At 40.3% G+C, this 23,545-nt stretch overlaps 2 protein-coding genes across 3 annotated transcripts in view; one reads left to right on the top strand and one right to left on the bottom strand.

Annotated features, from left to right (window-relative positions):
• Positions 1–2,914, bottom strand: part of fam222ba (family with sequence similarity 222 member Ba) — a gene marked incomplete at its 3' end in the record, with an annotated part of 25,434 nt that extends 22,520 nt beyond the window's left edge. Inside the window, exon 1 of the mRNA XM_020600557.1 lies at positions 2,769–2,914. The remainder of the gene's footprint in view (positions 1–2,768) is intronic.
• A 5,305-nt stretch (positions 2,915–8,219) lies between these two features.
• On the top strand, positions 8,220–16,504 carry eral1 (Era-like 12S mitochondrial rRNA chaperone 1). 2 transcript variants are annotated; one of them, XM_020600573.1, is made up of 11 exons: positions 8,220–8,458; positions 11,423–11,581; positions 11,765–11,892; positions 11,994–12,071; positions 12,173–12,219; positions 12,319–12,380; positions 12,507–12,619; positions 12,960–13,265; positions 14,124–14,273; positions 14,958–15,038; positions 15,748–16,504. In XM_020600573.1, exons 1-11 carry the CDS (start codon positions 8,353–8,355, stop codon positions 15,868–15,870), a joined length of 1,353 nt encoding a protein of 450 aa, XP_020456229.1. In that variant the 5' UTR covers positions 8,220–8,352; the 3' UTR covers positions 15,871–16,504. The 2 variants fall into 2 exon arrangements, with proteins under 2 accessions (XP_020456229.1, XP_020456230.1); XM_020600574.1 differs by lacking the exon at positions 11,994–12,071.
• Positions 16,505–23,545: the final 7,041 nt, after the last annotated feature.

The following is a 23,545-nucleotide window of genomic DNA, read 5'->3' as shown; positions in this document are numbered from 1 at the left end:
TCAACAAATCTTGCTCAACTAAAATGATCAGGGTGAGGAAAATAAAAATTCAGACAACACCTGCAAAAGGATTAACGTGCACTGGAATATGAAAGGAACGAATGTATTGCACCGGGGAGAGTGCATGGTTACACATTTCCAATTCAAGTAGTCTCTCTAAAATGCTGCATCAAATGACTGGCTTTGACAAAATCAAAATGAGCATTATCCAAGTGGCTCATTCCAGCACAGAAAATCATTGCCTCTAAAATATGCTGGTTAGCTGAGCCATTTCACTGTCAACAATCACATACTCAGGACTGTTACTAATCAATGTCGTTTAATGAACTCCCAGTGAATCCCAACAACAGCTGAAACATAAAAGCTGCTCAAGTTCTCTGGTTCACTTTTTGTACATTGTGATCTGTTATTCACAGTCCTGCTCTGAAGTCTCCAAGAAATAAAGCAGAGCTTTGACGTTATCCTCTTATTACTACAGACTGAAACGAAGCCTAATGCTGGGAATCGGCTTGTTTGGCTGTCACATGGAAAAGCTTCTGAAACACGAAACATCTGGCCTTCAGCGTAAGGTGCTTGGAGTGATTGATTCCTCTCTGTGAAACCAATCAACACTCACTAATAGCTGCTTTGCAATTTGCTTATAAGAAGAAAGTTTAATACAGTAAGATTAGCATTTTCAAAACTGCGTGGGTGTGCACATTATACTTACACTGTAGTCTACTCACCACTCAGCTTTCACTTAAGTAAGTTTAAGTATAAAGTATTTTTTAGTTTTAATTTAGATTTTACATACTGTGCCAACTTTTTCTGATTTGGGGTTGTAATTAACACAGGCACTCAAGCGGTATTTCACTTTGGTGAAATATTGTAATTTTCTACAGTGCTGACCAGCATGACATACTCCTGACATTTGGGCTTGTGTGCTGCCTTTATAAGTAAGAGCAATCACACACATCTTATTCAAACTGAAGCTTTAAGCTACAACAAATCTATATTAGTGTTAAGACGTTTTTAGTTTTTGCATCATGTATATTTGAAGCCTTTTACTTTAATTAGTCTACGTATATTTCAGTTTAGTGTCATTAAAGGCAAGCTGCACTTTACAGATGTGGAGAGGCCTTACAGTCATTTGTTACTAAGACCTAATTAGTCTTCATAGTGCTGGGAAACATAGCACCCCAATGCAAAAAGGGCTCCTTCTGCATGATAATTGCAGAAGAGTCTAGGGGCCTGAATTTCTCAGACAACATGGTCTGAAATTTAATTATCTGCTCTTTGGAAAATGTAGGGAGAGAAAGCTACATTGCAAAACTGCACTTTTGGACAAGTAATATTGGGCTCTTGTTTGAGTAAGCACAAGATAGCTCTGAGCACATCCTCCTTCCTGTCATAAACTAAACAGTCTGACCTTTGTTAGAGTAAAGAGAAAATAATGACTTTCTATATTTAGATGTTTTCAAAACTTCCCCAATTTGCCATGAACACTTCTTATCTGTGACAAATCCCCATAACATTTTAGTTTTATCATCTTACCATGTGCAGAGTCAACTCCATCACTTACACAGTCCAGTCAGTCACAGAAGTGGTGCTTTACTGTAGTGTTGGGTTTTTTTTTTTAATCATATCCGTCAAGCTCCATGTCATTACAGAGCGACTACACAACAATAAGTCCAGACTCAGAGCAGCCAAAGAAAATACGGACAGACTGTGGCAACATTAACATTCCGCCGTGTAAAGATCAGGCTTGGATGGGGAGAAACATCGATAGGATCCCATTAGTTAAGTGCGCCCTTAGGATACCCGAAATTTGATCAGAGATAGACCTTCTCCTTCCAGACACGAACCATTAGAGGTGTGGCAAAAAGCTGCTCTCCTCCTCTGAAACTACTCCTCCTGTGCTCCCCCTCCAGCTACTCAGTGGTTGAGGTTGTGCGGCAGGATCAGGATGAGTCCGGTGACGTCAACCTTTTGTTATCACCTTTAACGCTCGTCTTTGCAGGTGGAACCACTTTCTCCTGTTCTTATCATAAGAGATGCTATTTGCAGACACCCAAGCAAGCGGAGAGCGTAGGCATCGACTGTACCGAGGGTGACAACGACCCACAGTGTGTTTGGATAGCTAAATACATGCATGTCCTAATAAGCATGTCGCAGACTAACAGTAGGAGACAACTTAGTGACAGCTACACCATACTTTGAAAGCCGGGAAGAGCATAAGATGGAAACACTCCCAACTTCCACAGATGGCTTCTTCCAGGAAAAGAACTTAGACTTTCTCTTAAGATAACACTAAATGCATAGCGTTAATGAAAATTATAATGATGGGGATATAACCACGATGATTTGTGCAAATGCAGCTTTGCATAGGCTACTCCTCACTGGTTGTTATACTGCAAAAACTACTAGCTAACCACCTCAACAACGCGAGCCCCATTTCATTCAATTACCATCAGCTTTATACAAGAATTTGTGACTCATTTAGTGGCTGAATATGACATTTTTGGCCCATTAGAAGCAGTACGGCCGTGAGGACTTGTAGCAGACATACACAGTACAGGAGACCAGTGTTGTAGCCATACACCTGCATGTTGCCAGTCAGCGTACCAGCTGACTGCCCAGGCTCCTGGCTAGCTAACCTAGCTGCCAGCCTGAAACATACACAGTCCCATTGTTGCCTTGTCAATCTATCCTCATATTCAATGCTACCATTTGAGAAGATGTCAGACAGTACCGGGCAACAGGCGCGTTATTGAAATACAACTACTTACTCTCCGTTTACCTCTGCGAAAGGCATCGTTTAATATGTCGCCATGGTTTAAAACGGACAGATTTCCTCCCGATGCCCTGCGCTGCCGAATCACTGCTGCTGCTGTCTGCGGCAGCAACTTGCGGCGCAAGCGCAGTACCTGGGATAAAAACAGACTGCGCTGTGTGCTGCGCAGCACAGCCTTGTGGTTTAAAGGTACAGTCATGCCAAACTCCAACACTAAATATATTTGTAAAGCGTTTGCCTAGACCGGGGCATTAAATTAGTGAAATAACACAAACTAGAAGAATGCATTTCCTGAAGAAAATGTGTGTGGATGCTGACTGCTGAAGGATCGATCCTGAAAATGGAAGGTATAGGGCCAAACTGAGAAGTAGAAATAAAATTGCTTAAATTTGTAAAAAGGCCTTCATATGAATTTGTGATCTGGGTTTTTCATTTTGAAAATTTGGCACACTTTGGGGCCTTCATTTGAAAATAATTTACAATCAGCGGCTTTTATTTTAAAAATCTGGCACATTTTGGGGCCTTATGTGAAGCTAATTAGCAATCTGGGCTTTTATTTTGAAAATCCTGCATGTCTTGGGACACTCATGTAAAGTTAATTAGCCATCTGGTGCCTTTATGTTGAAAATCTGGCACGTTTTGGGGCCTTTGTCTGAGGTTAGTTATGAATCTTGGCTTTTAGTTTGAAAATAATAAAAGCCAAGTTTAGAAGTTTAGAAAAATTTTGAATATAAGCATGAATGTCCCTGAAGAACTGAACATTTTAATACATGAAATAGCTCAAAGTATGTTGAAGTAGAATTTCCCCATTCATTTGAATGGGGCAAAATTTTCAGAATAAAGCTAAATATTTTAAAAGTATGAAGTTTAGAAAAATTCTGTGATCTTCAGGTGAGCTTAATTTGTAATCGGGCTTTCATTTTAAAAGTCAGGCATATTTTGAGGCCTTTATGTGAGCTTAATTTGTAGTCAGGGGCTTTTATTTTGAAAGTCTTCTATATTTTGAGGCCTTGATTTGAACATAATTTGCAATCTGGGGCTTTCATTTTAAAAGTCTGGCACATTTTGAGGCCTTTATGTGAACTTAATTTGTAGTCAGGGGCTTTTATTTTGAAAGTCATCTATATTTTGAGGCCTTGATTTGAACATAATTTGCAATCTGGGGCTTTTATTTTAAAAGTCTGGCACATTTTGGGGCCTTCGTGTGAGGTTAATTAGCAATCTTAGCTTTTATTTTGAAAATTCAGCATGTTTGGGACCTTCATGTGAGCTGAATTTCTAATCAGGGACTTTTATTTTGAAAATCAGGCATGTTTTGGGGCCTTCATGTGAGCCTAATTAGTTATCAGGGGCTTTTATTTTGAAAATTTTTCATGTTTTTGGGGCCTTCATGTGAGTTTAATTTGCAATTTAGTGCTTTTATTTTGAAGAGCTGGCATGTTTTGGGGTCTTCATGTAATATTATTTTGCAACCTGGGCTTTTATTTTGAAAATCCAGCATGTTTGGGGGCAGTTATGTGAGCTTATTTATTTTTAAAATCTGACATCCTCATGTCGCACCAATTTATAATCTGGGGTCCTTTTTTTCAATATCCAGTATCCTTCACAGTGACATCTCATAAATACAGCCATCACAGCCTCTGAGAGTCAGAGCGCAGTGATGGATTCTTGCATTATAAAGTAATTTTGTAAATTTTTAATTAGTAAGCAATAATGATGTATTTAAGAAAAAGGAAAACAACTAAGAAGTTTCGTAGTATAAGGTACTGGGCACCATGCCTCGGAGCAGCTTTTATACTCTTTGGCAAAGATTCTCCAAGATAATTAATGAGCTGTGTTGATTTGTGATGAGCTTGTGATGATTTATTTTGTGTCCTGTATAAGAACAACTGTATTTATTATGTTCATTCACTACTTTATTCAGACTTTTCTGTGGATATTTTGGGCTTGATGCCCAAATAGTAACAGTTGCTCATTCTGTATATTACATTTTGTGTAACATGCTTAATGTTGTCTATGAAGTCTAACCATGTAGTCTAATTCATTTAAATCTCTACACCACACCTGTATGCACAGGGTGGGGATGCAACAATCAAAACTCAATTTCATCTCCATTGCACTGGAGTGCTGGCCATGTTTTTTTTTTCTCTCCTTAGGAATTAAAGTAGAAACTATCAGTAGTAGAAGAGAAGAAGAGGAAGACATCCACAAAGGAACTACCAGACTCGTCTCAACAATGTCAAAAATTTCTACTAGACTCAGTTTGCCTTTTATAGTAACAGTGACTATCGTTATTTCTTGCATAAACATCTTCACTTTTCCTTTCAGAAATACAATTTGTTCACGCTTGTTAGTGGAACAGATGTAAGACTGCTCCAGTACACTGGCATAAGAGTTGTCTTGAGCTGTATTTTACTGCTGGATTTTGCTGGGGAAGATAAAACCCAGTGAGGAGAATCCATGGTCAATAATGTCACATGCTTCGTGATTTGATGAAAGGTTCTATTTGTGCAACCTGATGTGTATAGCTCCCTAATCAAAGACTTATATTCCTGTGACAACTAAAATAAATTACTCCATTACACCCACCCACCTGCCCTTTCTACAGTATTGATACCATTTTATTACCAGAGAGACAGATGAACAGCATTGAAGATTGCAGTGAGTTATGGGAATGCTTGAGAATGAGTGCCCGTGGCCATGTATTGTCATGTCAGGTCAGAACCTGCACAAAACTAATCAAATAAAGTTATTGTGACAAAATTTTGCATGTTCAACTCAACAAACCTTTATGAAATCCAGCACTATGAGGGAGAACTCCACTGTCTGGCTTCTAGTATGCACTGGACTTATTACAATACTCCAGCCAGTTTAGGCCTGCAAGCTTCACCTCCCCCATCAGCAAGTGAAAGAGGGGAGAATTTGCTCTGAAAGCCCAATCACACACAGCGCTCTGCATTCAGCAGGTGGGGAAGTAGGAACAGCAGGCTCCATCAGGCAATAATGCAAAGTTAATGACGCAGAATGGTGTCTTTCTCCATACCAAAGATGGCATCAATACAGGATGTTTAAGAAATGCTGTTCCTAATTACGCTTTTTTAAATTCATTGCTGATGTGATTGATGATTTCAAAGGGAGGCATTATCGATCCACTTCACAGACAAGTCCCATCGATTGCAAGTCTAGAATGAATAAAAGCCCCCCCACCCCCATGTCCCCCAATGAGGGGGAGATTGTGAGAGACTGTACAATCAGAGCATCAGTGTGACCTATATGGTTAGTTTGGTAGCTAAATCACCTCCTTTAAAAAGTAGTCTGAGCAAGGACATATGGAGCTGTGATTGCTAAATTGTGGCACCTTAGGGGACCTTCAGGACATCATGTAAGCCATAACAGTTAAATCTCACTGTGTTCTCATTTGTCAGATGTGACAATTCATCCATCCATTCATTAATCTGTGGGATACTTTACAAATAACCTGTCTATGCTGAAGTCCTCAGCGGAAAAAAGCTGAGGAGCAGCTGTTTTATATACAGCCAGCCAGCTGTGCATCATCATGCCTCTCTCTGCAATCGGTGCTGATAGAGTGATGGATGCTCTGATGTGCTGACAGAGTGTTTTTTTCTCACCACCACTCCCTGTTGACATGCCCCATGGCTCCTGCTTTCTATTCCATGAACTTTGTTATTTCTCTTGAGCAGCAAGTCTTTCTGATTACAAACTCCCAGTTGTCACATGTCTAATCCCAGCTAGTATTAAGAGCAAACCAAAAAGGGAGGACTCCAGATCAAACCTGACAGTACCTGGTTTGGCTGCAGGAAAAAAAAAAATCTGCACATTAAGGGAGACTTGACCTATGAGATATGCTCTGCTTGAATTACAGAAAATAAGATTGATTAGGAATCAATGGCACACTGAAATGCAGCAGCAAAGAGTGCATGGTTTTCCATCACACCCTGCTGAATCTCATTGGTAAGTGCACTTCAAATGGCAAAAGTGGGCTACAGTTTATGATTAAATGGTCTGCAGGCAAAGCCTTTTTGTCATTTTTTTTAGAGAAAGAGAAAAAACTCTTTCTGAAGGCCAAAGTTAATGCAGTCATAGAGAGAACTCTGATGCATTCCCACATGAAATGGCCATATGAGGAAAGCCTGGAGGGAGAAAGGGCCTTGAATGAATTTGAGAGGGAGAGTGGGAGGGAAGCAGATAGAGAGAAAGTTCAAACTTCAAAATTACTGATCCTCAAATATCCCTTTGGTTTCTGTTCAGCAGTAAATGTCTGCTAAAAGCTCAATTTTTGTTGCCCTTCCATTGCTGCTGGGCTTTTAGAGTTAGATGATGACAGATTGTGAGCTACCTGATATCCTTCATCATCCTTCCAAATGGAGGTGTTTGTTCCGCCCAGAGCAAGTCCTCAAGGACTAACAAACAGCAGGCGTGTTTGATGGACTATATGGAGACATCTGTTGTGCCTGGCTTTGCCATACACAATGAAAACAATATGCTATAGTAATCAATCAATATGCTAACAGTGTCCTTTTAGTCTGATGATTAACCTCACAAGCATCATAGTTATCAAGTCATTATATCAGCTTGTCACTGTGAATTAGCACTGAACAGTTACAGGGTGTGGGAGCAAGCAGTGTTTTCTTTAGATTATCGCTTTAAGTGTGGATGCTTGATATATCCTCAACAGCACCGTCACAAATGTGCTTTAGGCAGCCTCTAGGGTAAGTTCTGTTGCGTGTACTTGGGGGACAAGAGGGAAAGAAAAATTCTGTGCAGTGAAACCTGATTTGTGGTTATAGGCACACAATCCCTCACAAAGTAATCTAGAGAATATCACTCAAGCAAAAAAATCTTTTGAGTGCTGTCATCCATATTGAACTCATGTCGGCAGCTGTGTTTGTGCACTGTGATGAGCTGATTTGGAATCACTGCTGCCTGAATTTAGCCTCTGAATATCCTACCTTCCATAAACAGCTGCAAACTGAATCTTCAAGGAGTTACGATTTGCTGCAAAATGATGCATGGCTGTTATTTTACTAGTTATTTACACATACATGCAAAATATCATTATCTCACAAAACGATTTCACAACTTCCAGTGTGGCTTTGTCCACTTAAGTGATTTCCTCTTTTTTCTCCTTTAGTGGCTCTAAAGTGGATTATTGTTGAGCACATTCTTTATCTTATTTTCTTCCTTTCCTTAGTGCTTTGCTCTTATGAAATCATTTTATGGTTATGGTTTTATAGTTACTTAGACCCTGATTCAACAAAATACTCTAAACGGGGGCCAGTAGTCAAATGGGATGTTTGAGTATTAATATATTGTAATCTCTGATGACACCCACTATTAAGTCTGACTGTAACTCGTCATTTGACATATGGAGCATTAGGGGGCGCTGCAGCCTGCAGTCGATCTCTGTGAGGGCCCTCTTCATAGGGGAAGTCGTCCATCGTTGTTTAGAGCAATATGGCTTCACTCATTCAGCCTGTGGGCAGCGTGAGCTTTAACACCTTAATCGTTAAATACTGTCCTCTAAGTTGAAATACGACAGTAACTGTTATCACAGCTAAATGGCTTCGAGGCTGTGTGGTGGGTTTTTCAGATGCTCCTCCGTCCTCTGCAGACAGGTCGTCGTGTCTGCTCGACAGGACAAGACGTCATGGCTTTTCACAACGGGTCAGTCCCAGACAGTTGGCTCTGTTGTCATAATAGTTTATAGCGGAGAAATGTTCTGGGTCCCAGTAAAGCACGAGATAGACGTTACACAATGGGGGAAATGTGACCTTAAGTTTCAGTAGCGCATAGTTCGGTTTAAGGCGCGTGACAACACAAATCATTGCTCTTTATTTGCTCTGCTGAGGCACAGACTGTGATTATGAATGAATGGATAACCGTGGTGTCATTGTGTCCTTTATTTACCCCAGGAACGCCTCTTATTTGCGGTGATGTGTAGAACTATAGCCAGAGCACCAGCAGAAAAGCAGAATAACAAATAGTGACAATATATGGGATGGGATGGGATGGGATGGGGGGGGCATCCCAGTAAAACGTTCAGATTAAATGAGACGTTCAGGACTGATACTTTAAATTCTTTAAAGTCCTCCCATTACTCAAAAAGTGCCCGAGGTAAGTTTTCTTTACGTCCCCTAGAATGAGCTGCACCGCGTGCAGGGGTCACGTTATCAGTATATTGTTATATTGTTATAATGACAAAATACTGACAGTATGTGGTCAAACCGAGAAAATACAGTATGTCGTAATAACGTGGAAAAGGTTTTCACGTGAAAGTATCTCGTAAAAACGAGCAAAGTGGTTTATTATAAGGAGAGAAGCTTATAGTTGAAACCAGATTTACGCCCATTGGCACTTCTTGTGCATGCTATGAAATAAAATCCCGCAGGCGTCACTGTTCAGTTTAATGTTGGTTAAAGGTAAGTAATTATATTTATATGCATTTAATTTCAATGAATTTACATACGGTTGGGTAGCTTGTGAATTTTACACTAGGAATTAATACAATCTTATAATTATACTGTCTTTTGTTTTATTAGTCTGATTCTGAAAAGTGGCTAGTGGCTGAAATGATCAGATAAATGTAGTGGAGTAATAAGTGCAATATTTGCCTCTAACGTGTAAGTCAAAGTGTGAAGTAGTGTAAAATGGAAATGTTCAAGTAAAGTACAAATATCTCACATCTGTACTTAAGTACAGTAGTGAGATAGTAGTAGTCATAGTAGAAAATGTGTTTAATTACTTCTTATGTAAACAAACGTTATGCTCACAGTCAGTATTGCTCACCAAAATGCATTTCCGTCCTCATAAAACACTTGTAAAGCTTATTTTAACAAATATTTAGGTTGTGAATTGTTTAGCACTCTTATTCTCTGTCTTTTGGTGTTAATTGGTCATCAATGAAAGGCTGGGAAACCAACTGGATAATTATGCTGCCACATCAGAATCAGAATCTGCTTTATTGGCCAGGTGTGTCGGACACACGAGGAATTTGACTCTGGTACATTGGCTCTCAATGTATATATATCCCCATGCAAGGGGCAAGTAAACAGTAAACCAGCATGAGGCTGTGTATTATAACAAAATAAGCAGTATTAACAAGCAAAAAACAGTGCAAACAATACAAAATAAGCAGTATAAACAGGCAGCAAAAAATGCAGACAGACAGAGGAATGCTCATTGTGAAATGAGATACATAGGAATAAAATTGAGTACTTAAAAATAGAGACCTGTACAGATTTGTACAATGTATATTTACAGGTATTGCACTGAGGGTTATTGTCAAGTCATACTGTCGTGGGTCAAGTATTCGATCAGAGTGACAGCCGGGGGGGAAGAAATTGTGCTTGTGCCTGGTTATCTTGGCGTACAGTGACCTGTAACGCCATCCAGAGGGCAGGAGTTCAAACAGATTGTGTCCAGGGTGTGAGGGGTCTACAGTGATCCTCTCCGCCCTCCTTTTGACCCGTGATGTGTACAAGGGCAGACAGTGATGGAGGTGTAGAGAACAGACTCAATGATTCCTCTGTAGAACTGTATCAGCAGCTCCTGGGGCAGGTCGAACTCTGTACATCCTCTGCTGTGCCTTCTTGATGATGGTCCTGATGTTTGATGCCCACTTCAGGTCCTGGGACATAGTGTAGCAGTGGTCCAGTGTGATTTTTGTTCCTGGTGGGACAGGTGACATGCTGTTTGTATTTGGGCAGTTCATGGGTGAGATTTTCTCTGTTAAAGTCCCCTAGAACAATGAGTGGAGAGTCAGGATGTTCTAGCTTCACACTAGTTATCTGCACAGCCAGGAGCTGTAGTGTGCTAGCGTGGGCCTGTGGTTTTTTAAATAGGCACCCAGCAGGATGAAACTCACAGTTCATGGGTGAGATTTTCTCTGTTAAAGTCCCCTAGAACAATGAGTGGAGAGTCAGGATGTTCTAGCTTCACACTAGTTATCTGCTGTGCCAGGAGCTGTAGTGTGCTAGCGTGGGCCTGTGGTTTTTTAAATAGGCACCCAGCAGGATGAAACTCAAAAATTCATGAGGAGAATAGAAGGGTTTGCAGTTGATAAAGAGTCTCTAAGTCTGCGGTACATGTCCTCCGTAGCACTGTGACATCTGTGCACCAACCTTCATTTATGTAGAAGCAGACTCCACCTCCTCTCGTTTTCCCGGACAGCTCCATTACGCGATCCGCTCTGTACACCTGGAAGCCCAGTACGTGTTTCGCGCTGTCTGCGATTGAGTTGCTCAGCCAGGTCTCCATGAAGCACAAAGCAGCAGAGTGTGCAAAGTCAGAGTTAGTCCTGTTGACACATTCACAATACTCACAAATCAGGGAGCCACTTGTACAAACGTTGCTCTGAGGTACTACTCATGGTATAAAAATCTACAGAGTATCATGTAGGCTTGTCATATTTGGGTAAATATTGATACTATAGGTCATAGTATGTCTGCACAAGCGCTTCAACACTTATTAGAGTGAGATATTTCCATGATTGATTTTATAAATAGATTTTTGACACAGACCATCTGAGTGCATAATAATACTGTCAGATTAACACCCCAGTTAAGGATAATCACTCAGCCTCCTTGCAGCCCTGCTGGCAGTGAACTGATGGAGCTCTTGTCCTTACAGGGCATGCCTTCTGCAGCAGAGGTGGGAGGAGTGGCTTTTTCTTCACACCTGCTTGTTTTATCACATCAGAGGGGTTTCTCAATAGACTGATGGCATGCAGAGCAGCTGAGGCAGACGGCAGCTTTTATCGCCTCCCAGCCTCAGTTCCACCGGACAGCGGTAACCACACACCACTGCCTCATAGATTTACACCCTTAAACTCATCTGATCCCAACCTTTTTTACGCAAATACTGCAGATGTCATCCTGCCATCGATCTCATGCTTTAGTTTGTTTTTACTGCCAGCACCTTCACTTTTATTGTCTGTCTAATGATTAATTGTACTTGCTCTGTTTTCTGCAGGTGAACAGCTGTCTTTGTTACTGAGACACCCAGATCAGCCTGACAACTCAAAAGTTTTGAAAGTGGCTATAATAGGTGCCCCCAATGCTGGGAAGTCCACGTTGTCCAACCAGCTCCTGGGCAGAAAGGTTTCTCTCTTAACTGCCTCTGCTTTAAACCTGCATGCCACAATGTTTCTGTCTTGGTGAATACAAGGTAGTGCTCACTTTTCAATTATCCTTTTGTAAAGGTGTTTGCTGTGTCCAAGAAAGTACATACTACACGGTCACGTGCGCTGGGTGTCCTGACAGAGAATGACACACAGATAGTGAGAGTTTATTTTCGACATTTCTTCTAATGCCTTCTAATACAAAATGCTTAAGTCAGTATCTAAGTGTGGGTTGTTTTTTTGTTTGTTTGGTTTTTTAGATTTTACTGGACACTCCGGGTCTCACCACTCCATCAAAGGTTAAAAGGTGCTTTTCTGGTTTAGATTGTTGGTATTCAAAGTTGGTAGTTTTCACACATTATTATCATATAATGTAATATATGTATGACCCCCTGTGTTTCTGTAGACACCAGCTGGAGAAGTCTATGCTCGTAGATCCCTGGAACACAGTCAAAGAAGCTGACCTAAGTATGACAGAAATCTATTTTGAGCCTCTCATAAGTTGTGTTGCTCTTTTTTTGTGTGTTTTCGTGTATTGGACAGAAGAGTGGAATTTAAGAGCTTTCAAGAGCTTATAATCAGAACTGTTTGTAGTTGTTGTCATGGTGGATGTGGCAGACAGATGGACATGCAACAGGCTCGACTTCGAGGTGCTCAAATGTCTGGCCCAGCACCCAAACATCCCAGCAATCCTGGTCCTCAATAAGGTATTCTTTCCATGAATAAACACTGTTGCCAACATCATTCACATCTCCAGAAATTCACCAGTTTATCTTAGATCTGAACCACATAATGCATATAGATTCACCGAGGAACCACTCATTAACTAGTCTGTCTGACGTCCTCACCCTGTAAGTGACACTGATTGCCAAGGAGTCACACATACAGAATCAAGCTTTGATTGTACAGGCAGTGCTTTGCTGTCTTTTTGTGGGAGTTCACATCAATATGAATATTGTATAGTATCAGCAGACTCTCCTTGAAGAAATGTTCACCTGTACTGAAGCATTTTGCAGATGTATTTACTCATACTCCTCTCACTTTAAGGTGGACCTTGTGAAAGCCAAGGACAAGCTGCTGGATCTCACAGCAGAGCTGACATGTGGAATAGTGAATGGACAGAAAATGAGGGTCAGGTTAATGGTCAAGCCTCGGTGGGCTAAAAAGAGGCCAGAGAGGGATTCTGAGTTATCCCCTGATGAGGACAATGCAAGGCATGAGGGCAGTGCTGAGCCAAGCTCTGTGCTGAGCAAAGAACAGCTGAAGGCACTCAGGAGCCAGCAGGGCTGGCCCTCCTTCAAGGATGTCTTTATGTTCTCGTCTACGGACAGAGAGGACGTGGACACACTCAAGGTACACAGTACACTATGGTCACAGTAAGAAAGAAGTGTGCACAGAAAAACTGCATATCATATATAGCCATTGGAAATTTGCAAAATGTAGTTAAAAACTTTTCCATTACACCTTAAAAAAATTACCCCTACAGAAAGTGATGAAACTAGAACAGAAACTGAATACTCAACTTAAATGGCCTGTCACACAGTAAAAAACTTTCACCATTGGCTTGATAAGAAAACTGCAAGCAAGAAGCTTTTCAACCCTTGCACATAATAACTGAAATCACTGCTTGCCTCCACCAACCAGCCAAATCCACAGGATTCGGGACAGACATGAGATCACTGTGACCTTTGACCACCAAAATCGAATAAGTTCATCCTTGAGTCCAAGTGGACATTTGTGGCAGATTTGAACAAACTCCCTCAAGGTGTACTGTAGATATTGTGTTGAGAAGAATAGGACAGACGGACAACCCAAACTCACAATGCCTTCAGCCACGGCAGTTGCCAGCATGGACACATAAAAATACAATACCTCTGCACATTTCTGCTATGTTTTTAAGTATTTGTTGTCAGTATTAGTTTTTGGGGATTCCCTGATAGACTAGTGGTTAGGGCACAGCTCTCTTGCCGCTGCCTCCTGGGCTCGAGTCAGTGTTGCGTCAGGAAGGGCATCCAGCATAAAACGTGCCAAATGTCAACATGCGAATTATCAGTGTGACGATTCGCTGTGTGACCCCTAACGGGAAAAAGCCGGAAGTGATATTCATATGTTGCCAGTATTAGTTTTTCCCAATATCTGTTTTTTTCTTTTTGTTTAGTTTTTATTGTTATTATTTTATTGTTTATCAATAACCAAGCTTTTTCTCAATAGAGCTACCTCATGGTTGCAGCCAAGCCAGGACCATGGCAGTACCACAGTGAGGTCCTAACTGATCAGAGTCCAGAGGAAGTTTGCACCAGCATCATCAGAGAGAAGCTTCTGGAGCATCTCCCCCAGGAGGTGCCCTATTCACTGACACAGGTGCCTGATGGGGGACACTATGATTACTGATGACACCACATGATTCTGTGGCCTGTTTAAAGCCCTTCAAGCTAACTTGCACTCTTCATGCTGACATGTGCAGTGGCCTTGGGTAAATCCCATTTCCCATAATTATATTTATCATTTCAGTCTGTATTTGTTGCTACTATCTAGTATTCCAGGTCACATCAAGTCAGATTGTACTGTAGTTTTTATTATTTGCTATATGTGGTTGGGGCATTTTTGACAAAACTAACAGCACAATATTTAACACTTAGATATCATATTCAGGCCCACAAGCAAAGAACTGTGGGAAATGTAGTATGTATGGTAGCATACATTCTCTTATTATATTCTTATATATTTTTATTATATCTCTTCATTTGCTGCTTTAAAGTGCCTTAGATTTAGTGTTACTTATTTATCTACTTTATGTTTCATTTGTATTGTGTGTCGTTCATGTGGACGGCAAAGTAAGAATTTCATTGTACAGGGAAACACGTTTCCGTACTGTGCATATGACAATAAACACTTGAACTTGACTTGACTTGATGTAGTAAAGGCCACAGTTCTAAGTTGACAGCCGACATTTCTTGTTCCACTTAGTAGTCTTTCACATTAACCCACCTTGTACTGGCTTTTTGAGAAACTTGTACCTTAACATTTAATTGTTTTTGTTTTCAGACTGTTGAATTCTGGCGAGATGGAGAAGGTGGCGAGCTCGATATCTCGGTGAAACTTTATGCCATGAAAGACTCTCATGTGGTACGTGCTCGCTGCACATTTACACATTGGATCTACATTTTAACCTGTATGTAAACATACTGTATGCATAGCTGGAATATTACTGCAATCAGAACACCCAGGCAAATGTTTTCTCCTGTTTGGCAGATCAGACATCACATGAATGCAACACAAACCAACTGCTGTTTGAAATATCACTGTTAATACCTGTTTGCCATTCCCCATACTTCCACTTTTTGTCCTTGTAAATATTTGAGCAGCCTTTCTGAATCATACATATTTGATGACAAAGAATATTTGAAGGTACATCTGAGCCACTGAAATGTTTCAAGGCCAGTGACCTTCAAGAAGGGCGACTCAGGCCTAAACCCCTACACCATGTTGGGTTCATGAGTAGACTGACCAGAGAAATCAAATCTTATTTTGTGAATAGTTCCCGATACAGCAGCGTGTTTCCCACTTTACCTTGGCTAAATTGAAACTGACAGTTTTGGAGTGTAAGGACTCTGACAATCTTTTAGATGGAACACCAGCTTAGGTTTGTGGAGTATGATGTTTATAGGGTTTGTAGGTAGTCAGGTGACTCATTATAAACACCCACCCAGGTTTTGAATGAGGCAGGGATGCAGTTAAGAATCTGATCTGAGTTTTTTAAAAACCTTTCTGAAATGGGACTGTTTACCTGTCTGTTCCCTGGTGCCTGATGTTGCTGTATTCTTTGTGGCTGTAGAGGATGGTGATTGGCACAGCTGGCCAGCTGGTAGCACGGATCGCCCATGAGGTCAGCAAGGACCTGAGTCAGGTCTACCTGAGGGAAGTAAGGCTGAAGCTCTCAGTCAAGCTGAGGAAATGAAGAGGATGCAAGGATTTTAATGGTGAAATCCTGAAGCGATTATGAGGCCGAGATGGCTTTTCTTTTATTTTTCTCTACAAAGGCCTGAAGAGTTGAACGAAAGACAAGGTCTCATCACGAGTCTGATGTGTGGACCTCTTATGTGACATGTACTGCCCAGCTCCAGAGCTCATACTGTACCTGTGAGGAGAAGAAATTGTACTATGCACTTGCTCTCTTGAATCCTGTTGTGCAGTCTCATCAGATGTTATTAAATTTTTATATATAAAGATGTTACCTATAACATGTTTAGTAGTGGAAACAATCTTTACAACAATAAGAGCTTTTGTTTCAGACTGTTTTGTGGGGGAAGTTTATGCCTTTATTTGGTGAGAGTAGAAAGATGACAGGAAATGAGGGGTGACATGTTGTAAAGGTCCCAAGCTGGACACGAACTGGAGATGTTGCAGGTCATTGTCAGGCCTTAACCCAAGAATTTGATGTACATTAATCACCAGTCAAAAGTCTGGGCACACTTTCTCATTCAATTCACTGGGAAAGTGACCTGAACAAGCACAGTGTGTTTGATTTTGATTTATTTATTCTTTCAAACATGTAACAACAGTCAGTATGTAATCACACATAATTCCAGACATATCCACAAAAATATTTTCAATTTGCTTATACCTAGTACATGCTTGAACGGAGTAGGAAGAAGTTAGACTTATCTAGTCCTACCCCCTAACATCATCTTATCATCATTGGTTTGCAAGCAGTATTACTACATGGATACATATTCTACATCCACACTCCCATCTGATTAATCATTAAGCCTGTTCTTGCCCATATCTTGATTGACACATACCTTTATATCTGTGTTTAAACTCATCAATATTTTAGCTGTTAAGTACTTTGTAACATTTGTTTTGAAATGTGCTATGTAAGTAAATCCTTATATATTTATTTACATTACAAATCAATTCCAAAACAGAGGGAAGGCCACAGTTCAACTACTACAGAAATAAAAAAGTGAACATCTCTTTGTCTTTTCATCATAATAATAATAATAATAATGGCTTTAAACACACAAACCCAACAAACACCAGAAGCTGTGGAAGCTGATGGTAATGATTTGGCCCACATCTCTATTCCAAGGTTTGCAGCAGCCAAATACATCGTTGTGGACATCCTGCAGGTCCACTAGTCATAATGTAGTTGTAGTTAAAACTGAACATTCAGCTGATTGACCAGTTAACATCATCAACTATGACACCTAGAAATTTAATTTCATATACTCGTTCTATATTAGCTCCCCCTATTTTCACTTGCAGTTCATTATCTAGTCTACGATTCCCAAATACCATAAATTTAGTTTTATCTATATTCATAGATAGCATATTACTATCACACCATTTCTTTATCTTCTCAAGTTCCTGTGAAACCCGTCCCTGTTTAATGGCCTGCAGTCCTGCTTACAGACCTGCTTAAGCTCAGCCACATTCTCAGGATATCTGGTGTGAACAGCTCTCGAGCTCATTCATGATGCATGTATGGTTTATGCGTGAACAGAGATGTTACCAGCTCCAGTGATTGCTTTAGCACTCACTCTGGGTTTCTGTTTTACCTCAATGAGCGTTCTGTGTTGTGCTTTTGAATTCAGCTAGGTACTCACATCTAGGAAGATTAGCCGCTGAATTAAGTCATCTCGATTTAATGACAGTTTGTGTAACTGTGGACTGATGAATATTTAACTCTTTCATTGGCTGGACTCTAGGTTTGCTAACTTTCGACTCTCATCAGCTTTTGTTCATATCATTAACCAAGAAGTTCACATACTTTTTCCAGCCTACTTTGTCCATGTTTGAATAAGGACACGAAGATCACGGTGATTGTTGTGCTGTAGGTTATAACTCATTAATGTAACTTGAAGATCTGGCTTTAATTCAAAACATAAATGCAGACCATTCCAAAGCATTCACATTTTCTTGTCACTGTATCTGTTAGTAAAGATTTAAGGCTGCAAAATACGCATCTGTTTAGCAATCATATACTGCATTTTAGGTAACAAACATATGTTTTGACCCATCTGACAGTGTGTTTATGGCAGGTCTGGTGAGCTGTGGAAAGGCCGATGGTTTATCTTTGGCTCTCAGAGCTCTTTACTTGGCGGGCACCATGCATGAACATGTGTTACAGATAAACTGAAGTGGGGCCTGCTCAGTCATGTTCAGTCAGAAGTCCCTGATGCACCCTGCACTCCCACTTCACTTTAGCCCTCTCAACTGCCTTTGAAGTGTGGCCATCCATCCCTGTGACTATCACTTTTTGTTCCACTGCTTTCTTCCCTTTTCCTCACTCCCCTTCCTCTTGCCCCTTCTCCCTGCCTCAGCCTTTTTGGCTTTTATAAAGCCCAAGTCTGTCCCTGAAGGCTGAACTGGCTCCCTAATGGATGGCAAAATGGAGCACTAACCTGATGCTAAAATGAGTCATATAATGGTGATTAGATTCATTCCTGATGCCGGTGAGTTAACTTAACTGTTACTCTATTTGAGGGATCTTGATGAATAACCAGCCAGTGGCCTAAAGTGAGGCTTGATGAATGTCTCACAGAAGCTGTGTCGAGCCCTCCAGCTCTCTGTGCAGCGGCTGCGTCCTAGTGATTAGACAAGCCAGTTGTGCAGCAGAGATCACTGCATAGACAAGCCAACTGCTGCTTCAAAGTGTTCGAGCAGATCATCATACATCAAGCCTGTACATTAAAGTAATCTTTCAAACAAGATATTTATAATTCTGATACCCTGCCTTAAATTGGTTTTGATCAAATAATGAGGTACTCATTTGTTTGGGAGCTATAAGCTTTATTGTCCATGCATCCACAAGCACATAAAAATCCAAAGATGTCCTTCATGAATAACACATTGATCACAAATGGTTCCTGTCTTCATTCTGCTGGTCCAGATGACATTGAGCGAGGGCTATTATAACCCTTACCATTACTAAACATAGTAATGGTAACGGTTTGATGGCCCTCCTCTGCAGTGTGTTTGCAGCCTGCAGTCAGTCAGGCCTGAGTGTGTCCTGTTATTGCTGGAGGAGGAATGAGACCCTGGATAGTACATCATCTATACTGTAGTGTCTCTTTAATAAACTTACAGTATAAGATGATATCCTGTCCAGGGCACAAGACATAACCATTAGCAGCGTGTGTTGCTGCTGTTTGTATCCTGCAAGACCGAGGTAGGTGACCCATCAGTGATGCAGGCAGAGGTTGTTGTCCAGTGAAAATTTTAACAATGTGGTATAAACGCTGTTTGAAAAGAGACATATATTTAAAAAGACAAGAAAATTCTGTTAAATTCTGTTAAATTCTGTTAAATTCAGTTAAAACAAGCATCCTTAACCCTGCACAAACATCACATTTGTGCTGCAGAGCCACGAGGCCTGGTCTGGTCTCTGCGGCCTTCTCTATGTTACACACTCACCTTTCTGCATGTAGTGTTGCATTTTTTAAGGCTTGCCGACACATCCCTTTCTCAACATGTTCATATTTTATGCCTGTTGTGTGTCTCCTGCTTCTCAGCCTACTGGGCTCGGGCACTTAAAGCCCCCTGGCTCATTAGCATAATGTGATGACATCTAGGGTGGACCAGGCAGCACGGCTGGAACTTTTTCTTATCTGCTCCTAACCTGACTGCCTCTGACCAGTGAGGGTCCACACCCTTATTATAGCCTGCTGGACTTGTGAATGCATTTTAATTTGAACTGCATATTTTATACACTTAGTTAAAAACAAAACAGAAAATAAAAATATTTGTTGATATCGTTTGCAATTTAGCTATTTTCAGTAGTTAATAATGAAGTGGATCTTTAGCAGCAGCAGTAAGAAGCTCTCACTCTTCTCTTAGTTCTCCAAATATTTGTGTCCAAAGCCACAAAACAGGCTTCTTCCATCATCTACTATAAAAGCTCTGAGATTTCTGTCACAGTATGGTAATAAATTGAATGTTCACTGGCTCTTACATCTCTGAATCTCATAGCTCCTTGGATTTATGCATGATGGTTTCATGGATTGGAATTTAATACAACAATATATAAACTGACATGTTATCAGAAGGTTAAAACTTGGTGGATTTCTTTTTCGCGTGCTAGCTTGACTCCAGGATGTGGAGAACGAAGATATTTTTTTATTACATATGTCTGTCTCTTGCTCTCTCTCTCTCACACACACACACACACACACACGTGTACTTCTATCTTTGTGAGGACACCCACTGACATAACACATTCTTTAGCCCCTTACCTTAACCTTAACCATTTGAACTAAATGCATATCCATAACCCATACTCTAAAGCTAAGTCTAATCTGAACCCTAAAACCAAGTCTTAACCATCAAAAAGCTGTTTCAGGAAGTGAGAACCAGCAAAAATGTCCTCAGTCTGTAGCAAAATATACATTTTTTGGTCCTCACTATATAGCAAGTGCAAGAACACACACACACATGTTGTGTATTTAATCCCTGTCAGTTTGTGTACATCCCTTACCCAGTCTGTTTTGAAGGTGTTTTCTTGGGAATTATGTCACTAAACCTCAAAGAATCTCGACTTATTAAATGTAAATTGCTTCCACACTTTATGAAGTGGTAATAGAACAAGACTAGAGTTGTGTAGTGAAGGATATACACAAAAATGTAGAGCTCTCTTTTTCAGGTACAGAGGCTTCTCCAGCAGCGCTGATTAATGTACATGCCTAGCATCAGGTCATTATTATAGAAGCATTCACAGTACAATGACATCTTACCACTGTACCACTATTTTAAGGTCAAGTTCATTTATCACAGTTAGACAGAGTACTTTATTAATGCCACAGGGAAATTAAAAAAGTTACATCTGTATTGAGGAAAGACTGATTCTTAATACAATGCAATGATCTAATAATTCACTATGTCTTGTCTTTGTTTACGGATGCTGTCTGTGAACAGCAACATGTTCTTAAGGAAGGTCAGGGTAGGTGGGACATGACAGTTGCCATGGCAACAGACTTCCTAGTTTGGGTGTGGGAGCTGGTTTGGGGTGTGGGAGGTCCTCCTGTAGCCACAGATAAAGATGGAGGTAGGACTATCTGGGTGTTTTAGTTTCCCTCTAGCTCTTTATCTGCAACAGAAATGCTTTTGCTTTTTCTACAAAATCCCATTTGCGTTCACAGATAAGCTGAGTATTCTTTAGTGCTCCTAGTTATAAAAAAGGGGGATGCTTTCAGTCTGCCACAAGCCAGGTTTATTCACAGTAATCACCTGGGGTAACTTGGCATGGTTTGATTAAACTGTTTGCAGTTAGAAAGGAAAGAAAATGCTCAAATGTTAAATGCAATTGTAATACCATGACATCAGGGCTCTCATTCCCCATCTCTCTACCACATGCTTCTAGCTTTTTCCAGTCTCAACCCACCCGTCTTCTCTCTCCTCACCACCCCAAACTGCTCACCCAAAACCCACTGGCTCAAAGCAAGTGTGTGTGTGCGCACGCGTCCCCCGCCTTTCGCCCGATGCAGGCCGTGAGGCGGCTCGACCCCATTCGCGACTAAGCGGTATACAAAATGAGATTACATTCAAAAGTATAATCAAATGATTCCCACCTCACACACAAGTTCCACATAGGTTGTTTATTCAGTTATAAGAGCAGAGCTGAAATGGGTTTCTGCAGTATTTGCTCTTTGTTAGAGTCTGTAAGATTGCTGTGACTGTCCACTTGAGATTGAATATGAATTAAAAGTTAGTAAAAGTACACTCATAAGGGAGGTTTAAAAGACACAGTTATAAAAATATAAATACTACAGTGTTAAGAAAATATTTTTAAATACTGTCTATACATACCCAAGCTGGGTAGCAACAAGTTATAAAAACAATATTTTTTGTGCACTAAAACTGTATCTGACCTTCCAGAAGCCTGACCTTTAGATGTGTGTGAAGATATGGTAAGCACTACATTTTAAGGGAATCATTCCAGTTAGTCTTAAGCCTCAGACAGGCATCAAAGTATTTCATGAATTTTCCCAATTAAGGATGTCATATTTGCCAGGACTGTTGCAGCAGTGGGACTGGGTTTACTGCTGATCATTTTGAGAGCGGGCTGTCGCCAGAAGGGGCTTACTACAGCTTGCAAGGGTGTAGCTTGTTGTACAGTATATTAAGTAAGGAGTAATTGTTGCCTTCAAGTATAGTTTTGCCACTGTAGATGCTCTTATATTTCTACAATACACTTCATGGCACCATGATGACAGGATAGTTTTCACCGGGTTATGTTTATTTCACCACTATCCACACCTCTAAAAATGAGGGTGTCCAGCCTAGTGGCGGTCTCTGGCCAGAGGACACATCTGCTCATGCTCAGTTATTAATCTCCCAGCCTTCACGTACTGGGAGTATACAGCTGTCATGTTGATAAGAGAGACATGACACACAGCACAGTCCTCTTCACTGTTACCTTTTTTCCATCTAAGCTCTTCTTCACGGGAGCCCCTTTGCTATAAATTGAACTTTACAACATATACTGTACATGCAATATGATTTTTCTCCTCATATGCAAGCAGTGAAATCTTAAATTGTTCTAATCTTTATGTTATCAGTTTGAGATGCCAGCTCAAACCTTCCTGTTTTAATATTCTGTAACAGATAGACAGTGAGGCCAACAGAAGATACTGTCACATTTATTATAGGGTAGTACAATACACAGATTAACAGGTGCTTAAAATGCCATGCCGTGTTAGGCGAGAAGCAATAAGATAAATTCACAATTCATGACACACGAGAGATGGACAGATGAAGATGAAAGGTATAGCATGTGTCTACAGTGTGGTCTTTAACCACTCTCAAATGCTGCCAGGTGTAACAGGAACCTGCTACTATTCTGATTAGCAATGCAAATGAAAACAAAAATTTGGGCACACAATATGTAATTAATAATAAAATAAAGTAACTAATGATTAATTCAACATTCAAAATGATAAGATTATACAAGAAAAGCCGTTAAATGCTACATATATATCTAGATAATAGACATCACTGTTCCCTTGTACATGAATAGTACTCAATGTTGTAAAGTACATAAAAGAGAAAAAATAAAACTTCGTTGATCACTATTCATGTATAAAGTTCACATATTCTACAAGTGTTACATGATTGAACATCCCATTGTTACCTCCACATGGATGGCGACAGGCTTTACATTATTTAACAAAGAAACTGTGTAGGGACATAGAATTATATTTTCTCAATAAAAAGAGTATTTAAAACTATATCACTGTTATCTATTTTGTTTAGTTTGCACAGGCCATATTTTGTGAACAAATGTTTGCAAGAACATTTAAGTCTGAAACGACAGTGGGACAAGTAAGTATTTGATACACTGCTGATTTTTCAAGTTTTCCCACTTACAGAGAACGGACAGTTCTGTAATGTTCATCGTAGGTACACCTCAACTGTGAGAGACAGAATCTACAAAAAAATTCCAGTAAATCACATTGTTAGATTTTTAAATAATTTATTTCCATTTTATATCATGAAATAAGTATTTGATCACCTACCAACCCGCAAGAATTCTGGCTCTCACAGACCTGTTAGCTTGTCTTTAAGAAGCCCTCCTATCCTCCACTCATTGCCTGTATTAATTGCACCTGTTTGAACTCGTTACCTGTATAAAA

This window comes from Monopterus albus, unplaced genomic scaffold (assembly GCF_001952655.1).
Source record: "Monopterus albus unplaced genomic scaffold, M_albus_1.0 scaffold47.1, whole genome shotgun sequence".
NCBI classification, from domain to species: Eukaryota; Metazoa; Chordata; class Actinopteri; order Synbranchiformes; family Synbranchidae; genus Monopterus; species Monopterus albus.
The sequence above is the reverse complement of the archived record's forward strand: the minus strand, read 5'-3'. Positions and strand labels throughout refer to the sequence as shown.